We start from the raw sequence: 21,678 nt of genomic DNA, 5'->3' as shown, positions 1-21,678 counted from the left end.
CTGCCCCAGTGGAGCTTACAAGCTATATTCCCTACCACATATACATGCACACACAGACATTATAGGGTTAATTTTGTTGGGAGCCAATTAACCTACCAGTATATTTTTGGATTGTGGGAGGAAACCGGAGTACCCGGAGGAAACCCACGCAAGTACGAGGAGGATATACAAATTCCACACAGTTAGAGCCATGGTGGGGTTATGTCTCCCTGTTCTACTGAATGCCCTTTGTATGTGTGGCGCCTTATAAATAAAATGAAATAATAATAATAATAATAATAATCTGGAAACACTTCATAAAATAGTTGAAAAACTTTTTCATGATAGTGACAGGGATGATGACAACACAGATGTTGATAAGCTGTGGGTCAACACTGTCCAAAGTAAATTGGTTACAATTACTAGTACTGTGCAATTCTGTGAAGTTATTTGCAGTACTGTTGATGATGCAACATCCCATCTGTATTCTGCAAAGTCGCAGGATGAATACCTATGCGCGTTGAAGAAAACCATTCAACTAGAAACAGAAGCTATTGTTACTGGAGGGACAGTAAATCTCTAGCCACCCACACCAGTCTGCAAGCAGTGGAAACCCATCACATATTGACATCTTGGGACCTGTATAGGTGGGCAAATTAAAATGTACATTGCATAAAGTTTCTTTTACGACTGCAAAACTGTGGCAGGAACATGAACACATCGCAGATTTCAGCCTATTAGCAATGATAAGCTACATATATCAATTGTCATCAGACAACATGAAGACAGCAGGAACCAGAGTTAGTGTCACTATGACCACAGTAACAAAAATGATCTGCAACCTGGAACATACAAAGCAGCAGTGTATAACAGCTGGTACATTGGGTATATTATTCAATGTAATCAGGAGTCACAAGATGTGCTGGTACACTTCATGAAATGAAACACAAATGTGTAGTCCTGGCCTTCAAGAGATGGAAAGTGTTTTGTTCTTTTTTTTCAAGTACCGGAAGGCAGTATACACTTTCTGCTGACATTTTAAGGAAAATTACAGGTTGTTACAAAATGTTCCAAACAAGAAAACAATAATCTGATTGTTAACCCAATTTAAGTTATGGCAAAGTTTTTAAATACATAATTTCACAGTGTTAAATATGTATATGGTAACAATAATTGAACATCAACTTATTTTTTTTTGCTCCACTATTAAACAGAATACCTTGCGGATTATTTCTGTGCTAGTAAAGTATACCTTTGTTAAACACCTAAAAAATTGGAATGTCTAATGTTGATTTAAATTAGCGTTTCTAATTCTGTTTGAAAAACGTGCATTTTTACCATAATGTGAAACATGAGCCAGATAAAGTACATTGTATGGATTTTTGGATTCAGGAGGAAAAGTTAGCTTTGGGGTCCAAATTACATGGTGATTCCGTAAAAAAGCAACCGTGATCAGGGCCGGCGCCACCACTAGGGATGCCAATCCCGGGGCATTTTTTCAATCCCGGGATTCGGGATTGAAAAATGATCAATCCCGGGATTGGCGTCCCTAATAAAAAAAAAACGGCCCCTCCCCCAGATGTACATATACATTTCTTCTAAAGCTGCCCCCCGCACTGTCACTTACAGCGGCGGGGGTAGTGGTGACAGGGCAGCAGCAGGACGGCAATCTCCGGCGGGTGGGCGGAAGGCTGGGGACAATGTGCTGTGCTAAGCTGGCAACCAGAGCAGCGGCCGGGCTGAGCAGCATGACGTGATGTCAGGGGTTACGCTGCGCAGCCTGGGCGCTGCCATGCTTGTCAGCACAGCACTCAGTCCCTCCGAGTCCCAGCTCCCGACAACAGTACCGGGGGTAAGAAACAGTCAGCCGGGCAGCGTCTGAGCCATATTCTGGTGATCAGCGCTGCCCGGCTTTAAACAAAAAACTAATGGGGTTACTGATCCCGGAATGCCGGGATTGGAAGCTTCAATCCCGGGATTCAAATCCCGGCAATTTTAGGCCAAAATCCCGGGATCCTGCCAATCCCGATCCCGGGATTGGCCTCCCTAGCCACCACTAGGCAGGACTAGGCATTTGCGGCCACTGGAGGGCGGTACCGAGCCACCGAGGTACCAGAAAGCATCCCTTCCTGCCCGGCGTGAATCAACACTGCCCCCCCCGCGCGCCGCCCGCTCTCTGCTGCGGGGATTTCAGCGAGGACGGAGAGGACTCGTAGCACCTGGAAGCTGTACACCGCAGCAGGTACAGCGTAGCATCGTAACAGCAGGTACAGCGCTCCAGGGGGTGGGGGGGGTGCGGGCGCCCGCCGCAGTATTGGCCGCAACCCCCACCGTGCCGCAGTAAGTATTGTCCGCATCCTCCCCTGCCCCTCCGGGCGGGCGGGTGGCGCAGGGGGGGGGGGGCTTGCACCGGCCCTGACCGTGATACTTCTAATAAACTGGATAAAGAAGCTGCAATTATGAAATAATTTAATACATTTAAAAAAATATATATATCAATATTTAATAAACTAATAAGACAGTCTAGATAGTTGACAGAAATAGCCATTTTGACATCCTCTCTTAACTAGATACTTTTTGGAAAAATCTGAGGCAGGTGGTGGATTCACCTGGTTGAACGGACATGGAATGACAGTAATATGCCTGCAGTACTGTGCCTAATTCTACATACAAATGCAAAAATAGTATATAATTATGCAGGTGGAGATGTTCTATGGGCACCATGATAGGGGTTAGTGATACCAGGGTGCACATGCTCTCAAACAATTGGTGTGGCTTCACTACAAAGGGTGTGGGTTCACAGGGTGAGGGAAAAAGAGAGGAGTGCTAAGGGAAAAAGAAATAGGAGAATGGAGGGAGGGAGGGTGAGAGAGAGAGGAGAGCAGAGGGATGAGGAGAGAGAGCGCTAAGGGATAGAGAGAGTGTAGGGTAAAAGAGAGAGAAGGGGAGTGGGGGAAGGGAAGGAGAGAGAAGAGCGGAGGGAGGGTAAGAGAGCTGAGGGGGAGAGGAGAGCAGAGGGGGAGAAAGAAAAAGGAATAAAGAAGGGGAGAGAGGAGAGTGGGGAAAGGGAGCTAGAGAGAGAAGAGAGGGGGCGATGGGGAGAACGGAGGGAGGGGAGAAAGCTAGAGAAGAGAGTAGAGGGAGGGATGGGGAGAGAAAGGAGAGTGAGAGAGAAGAGTGGTATAAGGTAGGGAAGGGAAGAAAGAGGAGAGTGGCAGGAGGGAGAGAGGCAATCGGCGGGAGGGAGAGGAGACAGAGGAGAGTGGCAGGAGTAAGAGAGAGAGAGGAGAGTGGAGGCTTGATACAGGCACCACTGTATCTCCCCTAGCACATTTATGTGTTGCACTAAATACAGGCGGTGTACCAAAGGCAGGGTCCTGCAGCAGCGGGTCCAGTCCTCAGCACTGGCAGCAGGTCCCATCCTCGGCACCGGCAGTAGTGGGTCGCGTCTGGTGTGGTTCCTTGTTTTTCCTCCTGTTGCAGCATCATCAAGAGAAGACAAAGATTCTAGACAAATTCTAGACAAATTCTGACTAATGGTGCTGTGTGTCAAATATTTTCACAGTGCTTAAAAAAGTGCCAGAAAGGACAGCAGGGGCGGCACTGGCCCATTTGATACCCCCCAAATCTACCACTGTCGTCCACCTAGCTGGTGCACAGGTGTAGTCATTACTTACGGTAACATTTGCAAACATGTGCGGCTTTCATTCCTAACTGACACCGTCAACACATTCTACAGATCCAGAGGAGGAAATACCAATCGGGCAGCCCTGAGGAATGGACCAGCAATAACATCTTGGGTTGGGGTAGAGTAGGTAGCCCAAATTATATTTTTGCACCTGGGCCTGAGACTCACAAGTTCCACCACTGTACAAGAAGCATGTGCAGCACATACTTTTTGAGCTGTGCGTTGAGATGTGTGCGTTGAGATGTGTGATGGGAGCGCGCATCTCATCGCACCAAGCAATTGTACTGTGTATGGGCACCTTTATCGGGATCTCTCCAAATGCATCTATACACTAGATGTAAGGTAGCATGTATCTTAAGAATAAAGGAACCCCAAATACACACACATATACAGTATATACATACATACAAATACCAGAGACTGCCTAGTGGTGGTCGTTGTCCTGCTGAAAGATGAACCATCGCCAAAGTCTGAGGTCAAGAGTGCTCTGGATCAGATTTTTATCCAGGATATGTCTGTACAATGCTGCATTCATCTTTCCCTCTATCCAGACTAGTCTTACAGTTCCTGGTGCTGAAAAACATCCCCACATGATGATGCTGTCACCACCATGCTTTACTGTAGATATGGTATTAGCCTGGTGATGAGCAGTGCTTGGTTTCCTCTTAATGTGATGCCTGACATTCACGCCAAAGAGTACAATCTTTGTCTCATCAGAGCAGAGAATTTTGTTTCTCATGGTTTGAGAGTCCTTCAGGTGCATCCAGGTGGACTCCCATGTGCTTTTTACAAGGATTAAGGCTTCTGTCTGGCCACTCTACCATACAGACCTGAATGGTGGATTGATGCAGATATGGTTGTTCTTCTGGAAGGTTCTCCTCAGAGGAATGCTTTAGCTTAGTCTAGATGGCTGGCAAGTTTCAGGAAGAGTCCTGGTGGTTTAGAACTTCTTAAATTTACGGATGCTCAAGGCCACTGTGCTCATTTAGAACCTTCAAAGCAGTGGATATTTTTCTGTACTCTTCCCCAGATTTGTGCCTCGAGACAATACTTCCTTGGAGATCTACAGACAATTCCTTTGACTTCATACTTGATTTGTGCTCTGAAATGCACTGTTAAGTGTGGGACCTTACATAGACAGGTGTGCGTCTTTTCAAATCATGTCCAATCAACTGGATTTACCACAGGTGGACTCCAATAAAGCTCTAGGAACATATCAAGTATGGTCAGTGGAAACAGGATGCACCGGAGCTCAATTTTGAGCATTATGGCAAAGGCTGTGAATACTTATATACTTATGTGATTTCTTAGTTTTTTTATTTTTAATAAATTTGCAAAAATTGTGTGTAGAATTTTGAGGGGGAAAATCATTTAATCCATTTTGAAATAAGGCTGTAACATAACAAAATGTGGAAAAAGTGAAGCGCTGTGAATACTTTACGGATGCGCTGTATATATGGAAATGGAAGTGAAAAGACACACCTTTGATCATGGGCAGAGGTGCTCATGGGATATTATATATTTTTATAAGACAATGGACAGTGTATTACTGCTAGTAAACAATGTTTTAATCTTAAAGTATAGATTATGTTTCTAGACTTGATTTTTTTTTTTACATAACTTTATAGTTATAATCGCATGACTAAGTATTTAAGTCACAAGCAGATGGCTGCTCAAGATATATACAAAGATTACTCCGTTGTGTCATCTCTGTCCCTGCAGACTAGGGGAAATATAATACTGCAGATGATGGAGAGAGTTTGGCTTAACTTTAGAGAGATGTGGCGTCATGCTCCTGACATTTCTACTTATATATTTTATTCTTTGTTTACAACAACACTCTCCCAGAAACTAAACTGTTATGCAATCAGATAGACACAATCCAACATTATTGTAATTTATGTTTGTAAATCTGGGGTTTTTACTCTTATAATGAGAAAAATATTGATGTTGAATAGATGCTTTATAGTGTATTATAAAGTGTGTCACTATAGTGTTTTTTGTGGACCTGGCTAAAAGTCTTGACAGACTTGGATTTTGGAAGCTGCAGTTTTTATGTAGTGCTTGTGCATCAAAGGTAGGGATACCAGAAACTAGTGAAAGAGGTTGGCATAACCCAGGACAGGGGCACCTAACAAGTCGGGTTGTCATCGTCAAGAACCCCCGAAAGGATGTGTTGACTTTGTCAGCCCCTGATGTGCAGGTTTGCGGCCCCCTGCCTGGGCTCACTCACTGAACTGTCTCAGACAACCAGAGAATAGAGGTGAGCTAAAGATGGAATTGGAGTGAAGAGCTGTGTGGACCGGAACCGAAGACTGAACCAAGCGAGCTGGAGCAGATTCAAAGTAGAAAGAGCTCAGAATGCTACTGCTATGGAGTGGCTATATAGCATTGTACTGGCATCAGCTGATTGTGATAAGACCAGCCATATACTTCCTTGCTGTCAACACTGGAGGAATCTGTGTTCCCAGCTGTCACCTTGGTGGGTCAGTGGAGGGCACTGGATACTGGAATATGGGTGGCTTTAGGAAGCGGGATGACATACAGTGACTGAAGAACGATGAAGCACAAGGGAGCAGCTGGGTCAAAGTGTTGACTGTGACCAGGAACAGGGGCGCGAAGTCCAACCCGCTGGTGGCTTTCCCCAGGGAGCTCCGCAAGGAGCTTTGATCTTTACTGAGCCCAACGCGTAGGTCACGGCCCACTGCTCTGGTCCTCTGTACACAGCTGCCTGGGAATTGAGATACTGGAGAATGAGTAATGAAGTAATGTATTGGTCACAGGGACAATGTGACTGGAGTACTGGTAACAGCAGGATTCGGTCTGGGAACCTAGAGAGGTATCCAGCCTGGGAGTACTGAAGGCCTGAAAGCAGGTAGGTGGCACGGCCTGGGAGCCGGTAGGTGACATGGACTGGGAGCTAGTTGGTGATGCCTGCTAGCAGAGACCTGGGAAAGCACAGACTTTCTACACAGGTACTGATGATGGTAAGCAGAAGAGAGTCTGGCAGCTGGAGGATTAAGCAGGAGACTTGCTAGGAGCAGCAAAGGTGCTCAGGTAACACTGGAAGCAATAAGCAGGGATATGCCTGGAGCCTTGGAACACTGACCCTGGTAGTAGCTGGCCGCTGGTGGGGGCTGGCGGTAGAATCGCCAGCTCCTGCAAGAATGGCAGCAGCTCCATCTGTAGCCTGTGATTACTTCAGCAGTCAGGAATCCTCACAGTTTATTCAGGTGAAATAGAGAAAACAAATGTGAAACAAGTCAGGTTTGTGAAACTGGCCTGATTGGCTGCTCAGCAAGGATCCATGCCACCGATCGTATTGACCCCCCACCACAAAGAGAGGAATCTGGAGCCAGCAGGGAGCACAGATGCCTACCCATTGGACGAAGAGGACCCTAAGCATCAGGAACCACTGGACTGTCCGGATGGGTAAGTGAGCTATCCACCGGACCGCGTGTCAGCGCCACTGCCTCCCGTCGGCCCCGCCAGCCGCACTTACCCTTCCGGAGCTCTGGGTGGCTGCGCTGCGGGTGGTCCTGTCCCCTCTGCTGGGTTCCGCGGTGGCCCCGGCTCCTGCTGTGGCTGCTCCTTCGGCCACTCCCCGCCGGCATCCCGGCCTCCAGGGCTGTTGAGACGCAAGGCTCCCTGCTCCATGTGTCCTCTGCTCAGCGCCACCATCTTCTCTTCTGGTCAGCTGACCTGGCGGACCAATGGCATTCAGTCTCCAGTTCCCCAGCTGCTTCTGACCAAACAGAGGGGTATAAAGGTGATCCAGCTGCAGCATTCAGATGCCTGAGCAACTCACTTGCTACTGTGACTCCCAGCTGTCCTGCTGGTTCTTCAGTAAGCGATATCTTAGTTCCAGGCTCCGCCGGTGCACTCCGGTATTTCCACTGTGTCTGTCGGTGAAGTCCGACATTCCTCCACCATCCGCCGGTGCACTCCGGTATCTCCACTGTGTCCGTCGGTAAAGTCTGACATCCCTCAGCGTCCACTGGTGTACTCCGGTATCACCCAGACGTCCATTGGTGCATTCTGGTAATACCCCAGCATTCGCCAACACAGCCCAGTGTCCACCCAGAGTCCTCGGGTGCAACTACTCCCTATCATCAGCTACCAGTGCCGTTCCAGTTCTTCCAATCCTAATCATCCAGTTCCGTTCCAGTTCCGGTCATCTATTCTCATAACTCACGGTAGTTTTCACTGCCACTACTTATTCATGAGAAAGAGCTATATACATCCTCCATGTTTCACCTTTGCCAAAGAATCTATCCAGCCAGTTCCTGCGTCTCAAACAGGTGAGCCTGAGTCACAATTCTTCAGTGACAAACAGAACTGAGTCTGAGCTGTCTTTTGGGATGGCGGCGCGCTACGGTGCAGCGGCTCTTGGTCTGCAGGGGAAGCAGAGGACGTGTGGAGGCAGTGGGTGGCTTGTGCTGTTCCTGGCCGCGCTGCTGCTGACGGAGGCAGCAGGACGTATACGCTATTCCCGGCTGGAGTTGCTGACCTGGAAATTCTCTCACCCGGTCAACGGCGAGGTCTGTGGCGCCGCTTCTTCCGGGTTCTGCAGCTGCATGCTGGGAGGCTGCCGGATGGTCGCGCTGAGTGACATCATCAGCGGCGACGGAGATACGCTGCCGGGAGCTGGCGATGGTGCAGGAGGCCCTGAGATGCCGGGCGCGGGTATGAGAGGCCCAGTGCTGTCGGGCGCTGAAGGAGGAAGCCCTGCTGTAAGCTCGCAGGGGCACAGGTCGTCCAGGCAGCGGAAGAATAACAGCAGCAAAGAGGGCAACATCCATGCTGGGCAGCGGTAAGCAACACAAGCGTGTCCCCCGGAGGGAAAGGCTACAGAAGAGGGGTAAGCGTGCAGGGGTACTGAATGGGTTAAAAGCTGCCCCGTTCAGACCCCCCCTTCCCAGTCTATTCCTTGCAAATGTTAGATCTCTCACAAACAAAATGGATGAGATGCTGCTAAGTTTTGTAAACTGCAAATTATTGAATTCATGCTCTGTGACTATCCTTGTTGAAACCTGGTTGAATCAGTCGATACCAGATACTGGGGTTTCCCTACCGGACAAAACATTGTACAGGGCTGATAGGACTCTTAACTCGGGCAAGTCCAGGAGGGGTGGGTTGTGCATATATATCAACAACAGTTATTGCACGGAAACCACTGTCTTGGAACAACATTGCTCCCCTGAAGTAGAATTCTTGTTGGTCAAGTGCAGGCCATTTTATATGCCCCGCGAATTCTCCGCTGCCATTATTATGGCAGTTTATATCCCGCCTGATGCTGACGTTACTATGGCCCTGGAAACCCTACACTCTGCCATCATTAAACAACAGACGAAACATCCCGACGGTTTGTTCCTGATAGCTGGTGATTTTAACAAGGCTAATCTAAAAAGCGTGTTACCTAAATTGTATAGATCGGTTTTCATCCCGACACGTGGTGAAAACACTCTTGACCAACTATACTGCAATATTAAGGAGGCCTATAAGACGGTTGTGCGTCCTCATTTGGGGTTTTCGGACCATGTCTCATTATTCTTTGCACCAAAGTATAAGCCTGTTATACAACGAATTAAGCCGGTTAAAACCGTTGTCCGGTCGTGGCCTGGGGGTCTATGGACAGTTTGCGAGACTGTTTTGACACGACGGACTGGAATATGTTTATTCAAGAGTCCACCAAGGATTCATTGGTGGACGTGGACTCATTGACATCTACTGTATTGCCTTATATAAATTGGTGCATTGACAATGTTACAGTTTTGAAACCGGTGAAAAAGTTTTCAAATAATAAGCCTTGGGTTACGGGGGAGGTGCGGGCTTTATTGCGAAATAGAGATGTGGCTTTTAGGAGTGGGGATCTGAGGGCTTATAGAGAAGCTAGAATTTTATTAAAAAAAGGTATCTCCTTAGCTAAAAAGGAGTATTCCAGGAAAATTGAACTTCAGTTCAAGGATGATAAGGACTCAAGGAGTATGTGGAAAGGAATCCACACCCTTACAGAGTATAAAGGGGGTGCATCTAGAATTAATAAAGCTGAGGCATCTTTGGTTAATGACCTCAGTAAGTTTTATGCCAGATTTGATGAGGGAAATGAGTTAACTGCCTTCAAACTCCCCTTATTTGAGGAGGATGCGATACTCTCACTGACAGAACATGAAGTTAGAAGAGGGTTGTTGGGCATAAATGCCAGAAAATCTGCCGGCCCCGATGGTATCCCTGGTACGGTCCTGAAGGGTTGTGCTAGTGAGCTAACTTTGATCTTTACCTTCATCTTTAATGCGTCGCTACAGACCTGTATTGTCCCTGATATTTTTAAGTCCACGACGGTCATTTCCATTCCTAAGAAACCCAAGATTTAGAGCCTAAATGATTACCGCCCTATTGCTCTGACTCCGCTGATTATGAAGTGCTTTGAGAGGCTGGTCATGGCGCACATTAAAAAGCTTTTGCCCCCGGGTTTTGATAATAACCAATTTGCATATAAACCCAAAAGATCCACCGAAGACGCACTATTGTCGGTAATTTACCCTTCGCTCTCACACTTGGAGAAACCAAATTCTTATGTAAGGCTGTTGTTCGTTGATTACAGCTCTGCTTTTAATACAATAATACCTAACATTTTAGTGACTAAATTGTTAAATTTGAGCTTTCCTCCCAGATTATGTAGCTGGATTCTAGATTTCTTGTTAGACCGGCCCCAATATGTTAAATTGGGGGGGTGTGAGTCATCGGTGCAGAGATTGAGCACAGGCGCCCCTCAGGGCTGTGTGCTGAGTCCACTTTTATTCTCTCTGTTTACGTACGACTGCCACCCGCGGTCTGACTCCAACTTAATCATTAAATTCGCTGATGATACCACAGTAGTGGGACTCATCTCAAACGGCGAGGAATCCGCATACAGAGATGAGGTTCAGACTCTAGTTAGCTGGAGTAAGGAGAACAACCTCCTGTTGAATCTGGCTAAAACTAAAGAAATAGTCATTGATTTTAGAAGGGGGAGGAAAACCGTATTAGAACCATTGTTCATTGACAACTTGGAGGTAGAACGTGTGAAGGAGTTCAAGCTTCTAGGGACTATGATCTCTGAGGGCCTATCGTGGACCTCTCACATTGGGTTGATAGCTAAAAAAGCCCAACAGCGTCTCTTCTTTTTGAGGAGATTGAGGGCAGCCAATTTCTCCCAGGAAAACTTAGTCAGATTTTACAGTTGTGTTATTGAAAGCATTTTATCCTATTGCATTATAGTATGGTTTGGAAATAGCTTAACTAAGGATTTGAAGAAATTAATCAGGATAGTGCATACTGCGGAAACTATTATAGGCTGCGACTTGTCCACCATCTCAGATATTTTTGTAAAAAATTGTAGACGTAAGAGAGATAGCATCATGCGGGATCATTATCACCCTTACAATTTTGCCTTTTCCTTTTTACCATCAAACAGACGGTTGAGGAGTATAAAAGCTAGAAACTCTCGTCTGAAAAATAACTTCTTTCCTACCGCAGTGTGTGATTTTAACCTAAACTGTTAACACTGTTGTCTTCTGTTGTATCTCCTCTGGGACTAAGATTGAAATTTCGTTGTGTTGGCAACTATGTTGGTTGTTTTTTTACAATGACAATAAATTATCTTATCTATCTTATCTTATCTTAAGTCGAGACACTGTGACAGTTTATCATGGTTTTGTGGTGGTTATGAGCTAGTAATCTGCAGCAAACCCACCACTTTGCTAATTCAGCCCTAAGGGTGGTATCGGAGCTGCTTGGGTGTCCTGTAGTTATACAGTTCCCTAGGAGAACATAATGGCAGCTAGGCTGTGACTCGTATGGTGTTCACGTGAGGGCATTTTTAATGCTAAGGTCTTTTCTGTGTTCTCAAGAAGATGAGTCTGGCACTGTACTGTTCATCTGGGGGTCAATGTGTTTTCTTTTTGTGTACTATGGGTGACAGAGAGATAGATTTATGTGGGGACCAATGTGATATTTGAGGTCCATTGGGGCAGATGTATTAAGCCTGGGGAAGAGATAAACTAGAGATAAAGTGGAAGGAGATAACGCACCAGCCAATCAGCTGTGTTTGAAATATGACAGTTGGGAGTTGATTGGCTGGTGCGTTATCTCCTTCCACTTTATCTCCAGTTTATCTCTTTGCCAGGCTTAATACATCTGCCCCAATGTATTTTATTTTTGTTAACTTTGGGAACCAATGTGATTGTTTTTTCATATCGGGCCAATGGGTTTGTCTTTTTTTTCCGTGGGGATCAATGTGTTTTTTCTTGTATGTGTGTGTGTGTGTGGGGATTTCGACCCATTGGGCCAATAAATCATGAGAAATGTGTCAATCGCATAAAAAATGAACAAATTGCATGTATATTGCCCTAGTCTATGGGCACCTTAAATTTAGACTTATTTATTGGTCACTTTTTTTTTATGAGACTACCAAGTTTAGCAGCAGCTACAATATGCACAATACATTTTATAACTGCTATGGTGTACATGTTACTGTACATTAACTTTGTATCACTGATGTCTTTTAGACAAAAGCAAGGAAGCAGCGGAAGAGTCACAGCCTGAGAAAGCCTAATATTTACAGAACAGGAGGAATCATTGACTGGACATTGGGAGATGTGCCCTACATGAAGCCCGGCAAACACACTAAATAAAGACTTTGTAACGACATAACCAACAAAAATGTATTAATTGAAAGTCTGCACAGGCTTGCTAATTATTAGAAAGGAAGGCCAATTAAATGTGAAAATGTTGGGGGAAACAATTGTTTTAAGTAACAACTTAAACTGGCATTCTACCTAGCAAGGAACTCTTTAGTTACTATCGGGCAGATGTATTAAGCCTGGTAATGTGGAAGGTGATAAAACATCAGCGAAACAGCGGTGTTTGAAAAATTACAGAGGAGTTGATTGGCTGGTTGATTATCATCTTCCACTTTATCAGGGTTAATTCATCTGCCCCTATATGCAGGGCCACCACTAGTAATGTTGGGGGCAGGGCCCCCAGTGGCACCCCCTCCCCCCAGGGGCCTCCCCTCCCCCAATTACTATTACTTACCAGCCGTGGCGGCGGCGCAGCATCTTCTCCCTCCGGGACTCAGGGCTCGGAGCACTCACTGCACAGTGCAGCCTGCAGAGCACCGAGCCCCTCTGTATCCTAGGCTTGGCGCTCTGCAGGCTGCACTGTCTATTGTGCATGCCAGGCCACCGGGTGGGGGGATTTGTGCCGGTACGGGGGTGGTGCCGTGCCACTGTGGGCAGCTGCGCGGGCCCCTCCAGAGGCCGGGGCCCGGGACAGCTGTAGCCCTGGCACCCCCCTGTCGGCGGCCCTGCCTATATGCTTTAAGAAGATGCCCCCTGATACAGCTGCTTCATAATGCCCTGCTTTGTGTGTTTTCATTCTGTTGTACACTGTAAATGTTCAGCTGTACAATACCTGTAATGTTGACTTTTTGTAAATCTGTACAAATAATAAGGCCATTTCTAGGAGAGTGAAGGGGTGAGACACAGAGGTCAGCAGAATTTTCTTTCTTTTTGAATGTAACAATCCATTACAAAATGATTACAGGGCAACAGTAATTTGGCCGTACCTTATATAATGAAAGGCTGACGCCACTCTATGGGCATAATTCAAGGGTTTTGTGCTCTGTCAGCCACTAGATGGTCTCAGACGGAGCAATTCAAGTGTTGCTCTGTTCAGCTGCGCAAAGCTGCCTGCAATGACATTACTTTTATGCTGTTCCATCATTTTGACAGACTGGTACCTAGTATCATAATGTCCACTTACCTTTACCTGTCTCTTCTACTCCCCAGAATTGCAATGTGTCACAATAAAAATCTAAAAATTATTAAAAAAAAGTTATAAAAATAAAATAAAACAAGCACATGGATGTTATAATGGGTTTTGTCCAGGTATTGCAGTTTCCTACAACACTCCAAAAATATACTGTTAGGCTAATTGGCTCCCAAAAATTAACTCTAGTGTGAATGTGTGTGGTGTACATGTGATAGGTAATATAGATTGTGCAGTAAAGCTCCACTGGGGCAGAGACTAATGGCAGGTATTCAATGCTGTTTGCGAGTGGTGACAGTGAGCAGGTCTTCCTGCTCGCTGTCACCACTCACCCTGACAGCATTCAACACAGCCTCCGCATCCGCCAATTCCCCCTCGCTCCGGTTTTTGAGCGAGGGGGAATTGGCGGATGCGGCTCCAGAAGCAGCAAGACCCGCGGCTAAAAACTGCGAGTTTTTTGCAGCAGCCGCGGTGTCTCGCTGTTTTGGGGAATTCTCGCCGTCCTGTGACGGCGAGGATTTCCCCAGTACGTTGAATAGAGCGAGCGGCCGGCGCGGGGGTTAAACAGCGAGGATCGCTGGTTTTCAGCAATCCTCGCTGTTTAACCCCCTCGCCGGCCGCTCGCTGCGGCATTGAATACCCCCCTAATGTGTATGGACAATTATTCTCTGTACAGCGCTGCGGAATATGTGTGCGCTATAAAAATAATAATAATTAAAAAACTAAATACAGGACCACCAAGAGATATGTACTATTTAGGTGATGCCAAGCATTGGGGGGGCCATGCCCAATTGTAAATATGTGGACAATATTTACAATCTGCAGGCCATCAAAGGGGCAAAGCCACACCATTTTAGGGGCATGGTTACACCACCCTGTTCCCCGCTAAACAGGCTTAAACTCTACAGGTAGTAAATCTACTCTCTGGAATGGTTAGAACTTAATATTTAAATATATTTACTACAGGTTGAGTATCCCGTATCCAAAATGCTCGGGACCAGGAGAATTTTGGATAACGGATTATTCCGTATTTCGGAATATTTTAATATTTCAATTATGTATTTTGAAGTATCTTGCATGTATGCTGTATAAACACATAAAATACACACAAATATATTTTATTACCACATAAAATACACACAAATATATTTTATTTGTTCAAAAAACAAGGTTTCAAAACATGAAACAAAATTTGTGTACTATCTCAGATACTGAATTTGAATGCCAAGCAATCATTTTCTTGCACATATATAGTGCCAGTAACATATAATTCCCTCAGTAGTGCTGTTACAAATGTCCCCAGTGAGTTTTTAGCAAAAAAAATATTTTTTATTCACTTTCTGGAATGTATGGTTTTCGGAATAATTCGGATAACGGATACTCGGATACGGGATACCCAACCTGTATTACAATTACCTCAGCAGTTCCCCACACTCTCTCTGATATGCCACCATTTAATTATTTAGCAGTTCTCCTCACAGTGATTATATTGCACAAAAATGATTAACTTTTTTTTATCTTCCTAAGTGTGGGTGTTTGGACATGAGATCCAATACTTATATAAAAGCAATTTTTCACTTTGGCATTTATTTGTATGCTAATAAGAGTTTGATTATGTTGTTTCTGTTACAGTGTAAAGAATATTTTGAATTCAATGCTTTGCAGTCGCTGCATGTAAATTATCATGATGCACAGAAAGAATCCTAATTGTACAAAACTTAATATGTGAATCTAAATATGTTTATATTGAAGATTTCCAATATAATTTGTAGATGGAAGTTTTTATTGTGTCATGCAGCCTCATTCATTTACACAATGTAACAAATAGATCTGTGAGTGTGTGTGTATATATATATATATATATATATATATATATATATATATATATATATATATATATTAATTGTTTGTTTAACTATGCTTTTTAATTTTTAAATGAATGAAAGAAAATAAAGCTGGCACCGGATTGTGTCTGTTACAGATTTCACATGAAAAGGGCTGTGGTGGGGCTGGAAATGTCTGCACAGGGTAAAATTGATGCAAGCAGACATTAATGAATTAGAGAAGCAGAAGCTCAAGTACACTATGGGCCTAATTCAGATGTGTTGGCAGTGTCGATGCTCCACACAGTTGCATAATGTTGTAAAACTGTGCATGTCACACACAGCACATGCATCATATTGTGCATTAAAAAATCAGGCACGGTGTCTGTGGAATTTCGTAGGCAAACTTTTGAGGTAATGAGAGGGTGGAAGTGTGTGTGTGTCATATTCTCTCGCTCCCTAAGTGCACACTTTACGTAAATATGCGAACGCAAATGGTGGCCATAATACTCTAAAATGTGTGTAGATGCAATTCAACTTCGACAGGAAAGTGGATAGCGTACTTAGCAGCATATACCAGGGAAAGCTGCAAATTGGGGAAATAGTCAGTCACTCACTCTCATAGGTGGTATAAGAGAGATGGATGGTATAATATCCTGTCTAGATGGTTCCGGATAATTGCCTAGCTGAAGTTGGAAAAGTCCTTTGCAATAAGGTCCGTCCTTGTGTGTCCGTGTGTTAGCAAGGCCTCCTCGCAGTAGTAGCGGCACAATGACAGTCCTAGGATGGACTTACCCCCAGAATGCTGGTCTGGAATAAAGTCTGATATGTGCATTTCAGTATGGCATACACCTTCTTCAGGATATTTATTAAAAACACATCATATTAATGCCGTTTGAAGATCGCTCAAAAGGAAGTACCATCACTTATCACTTGCAAGTTATACAAAGAGGGTAAGTGGAAACTTTTCCTTGAAGCTTCTTTTACAACCACCGACAGTGTGCGGGTATAGAATTTTTTTCTTGGTGGTACTGATAGCCTCCACCAAAAATGGGCGTGACCATGTGTCATGAGGGGGCGTGGTCACACAAAGCTAGAGGAGTGACTAAATGACAATAGTGGTGTGGCATCAGGAGACAGGGAATGAGAAACAGGGAATGACTGGGGGTGGGTTGGCTCTTGCTTGGGGGACAGCCGGGCAGCTTGTGCTTACAATTGTGGAGCCTGCTCTTCATGCTTTATATATGAAAGTTTCAATCTAGTCTATAAAGAATTTGGAGTAAAACAAAGAAATAGGCATAGGTTCTGAGGAAATCCATTGGGACTATATGTTTCTTTTTTTGCAGTTGTTAAAGGTTTTATCAGTAGTATAAGGTTATCTCTAGTCAATGTACACATGTTCTAATGGGGTATAATCCCCCAAAGTAGCCAATATTTATAAATTGTAAAGTTCAGATGCCAAGTTTTAGTATTATAATTTTGTAGGGCCAACCATAGTGTTTGAACCTGAGCACAATGGCATAAACAATGCATAATATCTCCGCCCGTTGTCGTCATTTGTAGCAATTAGAATTAGAAGCATCTCTAAATATGATACAGAAACTTAGAGATGGGGTCTGCGATAGGTCAGTTTATCTAAGCTACAAAGTAGATGAAAATCATCCAATTCCTTTACAATGGTATGCATACAGCTAGTGGCCTGTAAGAATAGGAACAGGAGGATTATAAGAGATGGAAAGCATTCCTGTAGCTTTGAACAGGTGAAAGGGGTTAGGCTTTCTGTTTTCAAGAATTTATGGACATATCTAAGACCTGCATCATAGCAAATTTTAAAGATATAATAATCACATAAAAATATAGATCTAGTTTTAGACAGTTCCATGCAGATATAGGGTTAAGCCCCCAGGCCGTACGTCAAGGCATCTCTGTCACTGGGGGTCCCTAACACTGGGTACGGGTCTGGGGTGTGGCCCCCCAATATGCCGGCACGAAGTGTGGCGAGCGCACGCGGATTACTTTACATGTATTCTGCATCCGCTCGCCACGCTTCGGGCTTGGTGGCTCTCTGCGCTTGCCACACTATATAAAACCAACTCCATGCGTAGTTGGATAGGGATTCACTATTGAATCCCGGCGGTCGGGATCCCGGCGTTCAGAATCCCGACGCCGGAATCCCGACAGCCGAAATGCCGACAAGGGGGACAGTTCCATGCCATACAAACAGAATGCAATAAAATATTATTTGTGACTGTTTTGGGGAAAGATAAAGGGGGTGAATACAACAGGTAAACCAAATTCAATTGAGGCACAAAAAGCTTGTTCTATGTGCCTCCTGGTATCGAATTCTCTTTCCAATCATGCGCTTTTCTATAATTTATGGCTAAAACATAAGTGCAGAGACATACTTATTCAATACCTCCCATGTCTTCCTTTTGCTGTAGCTTAAATAGTGTGACCCTTGCACATTTACCTTCCCAAATGAATGTTGTTAGCGCTTTATTTAATAAGGTAAAATCTTTTATTGTGAGGAATAAGAGAAAGAATGTGCAGGATGTAAAGGAATTTGGAAAATATACCATCTTGTATAAGTGAAATCTGCCCAGGTAAGACAAAGGAAGGTGGGTCCATCTATTAAAATCTTATATGGTTCTTGAGAAAAGAGGGGTAAAAGAACGTGACTCCCTCGTATAGCTGGTACATATGAGAAGGGATGAGTAACATGACAATCAATCCTAAACCGCAAGCTCACTGTCCAGGTGTCATTCTTGACTCAAACTGTCCTTTGTTCCCCATATTCAATTTATCTTAAAATTATGTTACATATATCTAAAAAATATATATCCAAAATACAACCATACCTTACATAAGATGCTGCTAAAACTCGAATCCTTGCTCTCATGATCTCCCGCGTTGATTATTGCAATAGTCTCCTTACTGGTCTTCCCCAATACAGACTCTCACCATTACAATTAGGGATGCCAATCCCGGGGCATTTTTTCAATCCCGGGATTCGGGATTGAAAAATGCTCAATCCCGGGATTTCCGGGATCCCGGGATTGGCTTCCCTACCTGCACTGCACATTAGACTTCCCCATTCTCCTCCATTAGAACTGATCTCCCACCTACATAAATGATAGGAATGATGGCATGCATCACACTGTTAATCCGTGCATGTACTGCCAGCCGGCCTATCCCTTCCATCGGAGAATGGACACTGGGAAATTAAGTCTTATTGCAACAGGCTGCTATCTGGTGGGATCAGGAGGGTGGAAGAAGTCCCTGTGGAGTGTAAGGCCGGTTTCACACACTCCGGATCCTGCCGGACGGTGAAATCCCACACGGCTAGGGAGCCATGCCGCACACAGTACTTTAACATGGAGGGGATGGCCACAGCCCGGCAGCCGTCCCTTCCAGTGGCGGGATCCGGCTGCAGCCGTGCGGCCGGGCCGTGGCCGTCCCGTGTTAATGGACACAATAGTGTCCATTCACAACTAATGTGTGCGGCACGGCTCCCTGGCCGTGCGGGATTTCACCGTCCGGCAGGAGCCGGAGTGTGTGAAACCGGCCTTAAGCATAGCACATGATTCTGTGCTGTCCTACAGATCATGTCATTCACAATGTAGAGAGCAGAGCATACAAAGGGTCACACACAGGGTCAGACACACTGCATGTAAACTACATTCTGCACATGCAGTCATGCACCTCCTGTTACCTGACCGTGCAGTGTCAAGACTGTCATCATCACGTACAGCAGTCACATTATGTATCACAGTGACCTGATGTACGAGTGGGCAGATGGGAGGGCTGCTGTCTTGCCGGGTTGGTACTGCCGTCTCCTACCGCGGGATGGCCGGGAGCCGGAGAGGCTGGGTGGGTGGGTGGACGGCTGAGGCGGGATGTGCGTGTGTGGCTGTGCCCTGCGCAGTGTGACCTCGTCACGCTGCTCAGAGCTGCACTGCCGGCCGGGTAAGGGAGAAGCCGGGCAGCGTCTGAGTGCTCAGACGCTGCCCGGTATTAGACTGCGCATGCGCAGTCTAATCCCGAAATCCCGGGATTGGACACGCCAATCCCGGGATTAAAATCCCGGCGTTTTGGGGGTCCAAATCCCGGGATCCCGCCGATCCCGGGATTGGCCACCCTAATTACAATCCATCATGAATGCAGCTGCAAAGCTAATCTTCCTCACCAGACATTCATCATCTGCAAAACTGTTCTGTCAGTGTCTCCATTGGTTAACTGTATTCTACCATATTAATATAAAATAATTTTACTTACACACAAGGCCATAAACCAAAGTACACCAACATACATTTCTTTGACTATCTCAAAATATCTCCAAACTCAACCTCTTCGCTCTTCAAATGATCTGTCTCTCATCCACATGTATTACTTGCTCCCATTTACGATTACAGGACTTTTTTTCGGCCTGCACATACTCTGCAGAATGCCCTACCACGCACATTAAAACTTTCCTTTCCAGCGGTTCCCAACCTTTTTTCTCTTCCGTACCCATTGATTAGGCTTTTCACTAATGAGTACCCCCTAATCTCAAATTTAAATATTCATATGCAGGAAGGTCGACATGGGTTAGGTTGACAGGGTCGCGAGGGGACGCGGATTACTTTACATGTATTCTGCGTCCGCTCGCCACGCTTTGGGCATGGTGGCTCTCTGCGCTTGCCACACTATATAAAACCAACTCCATGCGTAGTTGGATAGGGATTCACTATTGAATCCCGGCGGTCGGGATCCCGGCGTTCAGAATCCCGACGCCAGGAATCCCGACAGCCGAAATGCCGACAAGGGGGGGACGTGGATCGCCCCCCCCTTGCAGGCTCGCTGCGCTTGCCACGCAGCGGGCCCGGAGCCTCGCTACGCTCGGCACACTAATTTATTCTCCCTCCAGGGGTGTCGTGGACACCCCAGGAGGGAGAAAGTGTCGGCATTTCGGCGGTCGGGATTCCGGTGTCGGGATTCTGAACGCCGGGATCCCGACCGCCGGGATTGTAACTGCATCCCATTGGATAGTGGGGGTATGAAATCACCCATGGGTGACTATACAATTAAAAATCGGGTCTTTACATTGAAAAATCGCATCGCATGAATTGTATGCCACTATATTGCATGCGATGTGATGAAAAAAATCGGGCACCCAGATATTACATAAGTACCGTTTTTTTTACTGTTTTTTTTTTTAACAAAAATGTGCAAACAAGCGGTATTTCATGCCCTACCATCCACTAGGGCGTTATGGGAGAATAAAATAGTGTGCCCGAAGCATGGCGAGCGTAGGAAGCCATGCAAGGGGACACAGTGCTACACTTTGTTGTCCATGTCGACACGACATTTGCCAACAGGCGGTATTTCATGCCCTACCATCCAATAGGACATGGTGGGTGAATAAAATAGTGTGCCGAGCATAGCAAGGCACCGTGCCCAAAGCATGGGGAGCGTAGCACGTCATGTGAGGGGACGCGGTGCTACATTTTTGGAGTCTATATCGACACGATATGTACCAACAGGTGGTATTTCAAGCCCTACCATCCACTACGGTGTGGTGGGAGAATAAAATAGTGTGTCTGAAGCATGGCAAGCGCAGTGAGCCATGCGAGGGGACGTTGTGCTACATGTCGACCTTACCCATGTGGACCTAATAACCATGTCGACCATACAAATGTCGCCCTAATGACCCTGTCGACCTAAATTGATTTCTATCTTCCTGCATGTCGATTTAAATTAATGTAAAAATAAATGCATGTCCTTAAATATCTACACTCCTCTTATTTACAGGAAGTTCATATCAGAATGATCCACAGGGCATATATCTCTCCTGCCCAGAGGAAACACATGACAGATTCAGAGACAGGTGCATGTGTCAAATGCACATCATCACACGCAGATTTCTTTCACTGCATCTGGGGTTGTGGGAAGATACGGAAATTCTGGAACAAAGTAACTCAATTTATTAACTCCATGCTCTCCCTCCACCTGACCCCAGACCCACTGGCATGCATCTGTGGGAACTTCAAAAATTGGAACTTAGGCCCCGACAAACAGAATAAACAATATAAAATTCGACTACTGGCCACGATAGTCACAGTTGCCAAGAAAACCTTCCTTATACATTGGACTACCCGGTCGGCTCCCTCACTTATGGAAGTCAAACAGAAATTAATCCAAATCTTATATTGTGACAGACGCTCAACGATCCCTGATGTTGAGACAGGTGTAGAGAAATTCTATAAAAAATGGGAGTACTTTATTAATACCCTTGATACCCAATCTCAAGATCACATCATGAGACTGTTTGAAAATACCTCCTGGAACTTGCTGCGTCGGATAGCGACTGGTAATTGAAATTCCTGACAGATTAAT

At 45.4% G+C, this 21,678-nt stretch overlaps 1 protein-coding gene across 3 annotated transcripts in view; it reads left to right on the top strand.

The window, feature by feature from the left end:
• Window positions 1–12,806, top strand: part of LOC146057653 (protein LBH-like) — a 42,242-nt gene extending 29,436 nt beyond the window's left edge. For all 3 annotated transcript variants that reach the window (XM_083169135.1, XM_083169134.1, XM_083169136.1), the window contains one exon: window positions 12,217–12,806. In XM_083169135.1, the coding sequence (XP_083025261.1) occupies window positions 12,217–12,263 (47 nt within the window). In that variant the 3' untranslated portion in view covers window positions 12,264–12,806. The remainder of the gene's footprint in view (window positions 1–12,216) is intronic.
• The last annotated feature ends 8,872 nt before the right edge of the window (window positions 12,807–21,678 follow it).

This window comes from Crinia signifera, chromosome 2 (assembly GCF_055691185.1).
Source record: "Crinia signifera chromosome 2, ASM5569118v1, whole genome shotgun sequence".
NCBI lineage: Eukaryota > Metazoa > Chordata > Amphibia > Anura > Myobatrachidae > Crinia > Crinia signifera.
This window is presented reverse-complemented; position numbering and strand designations above follow the sequence as displayed.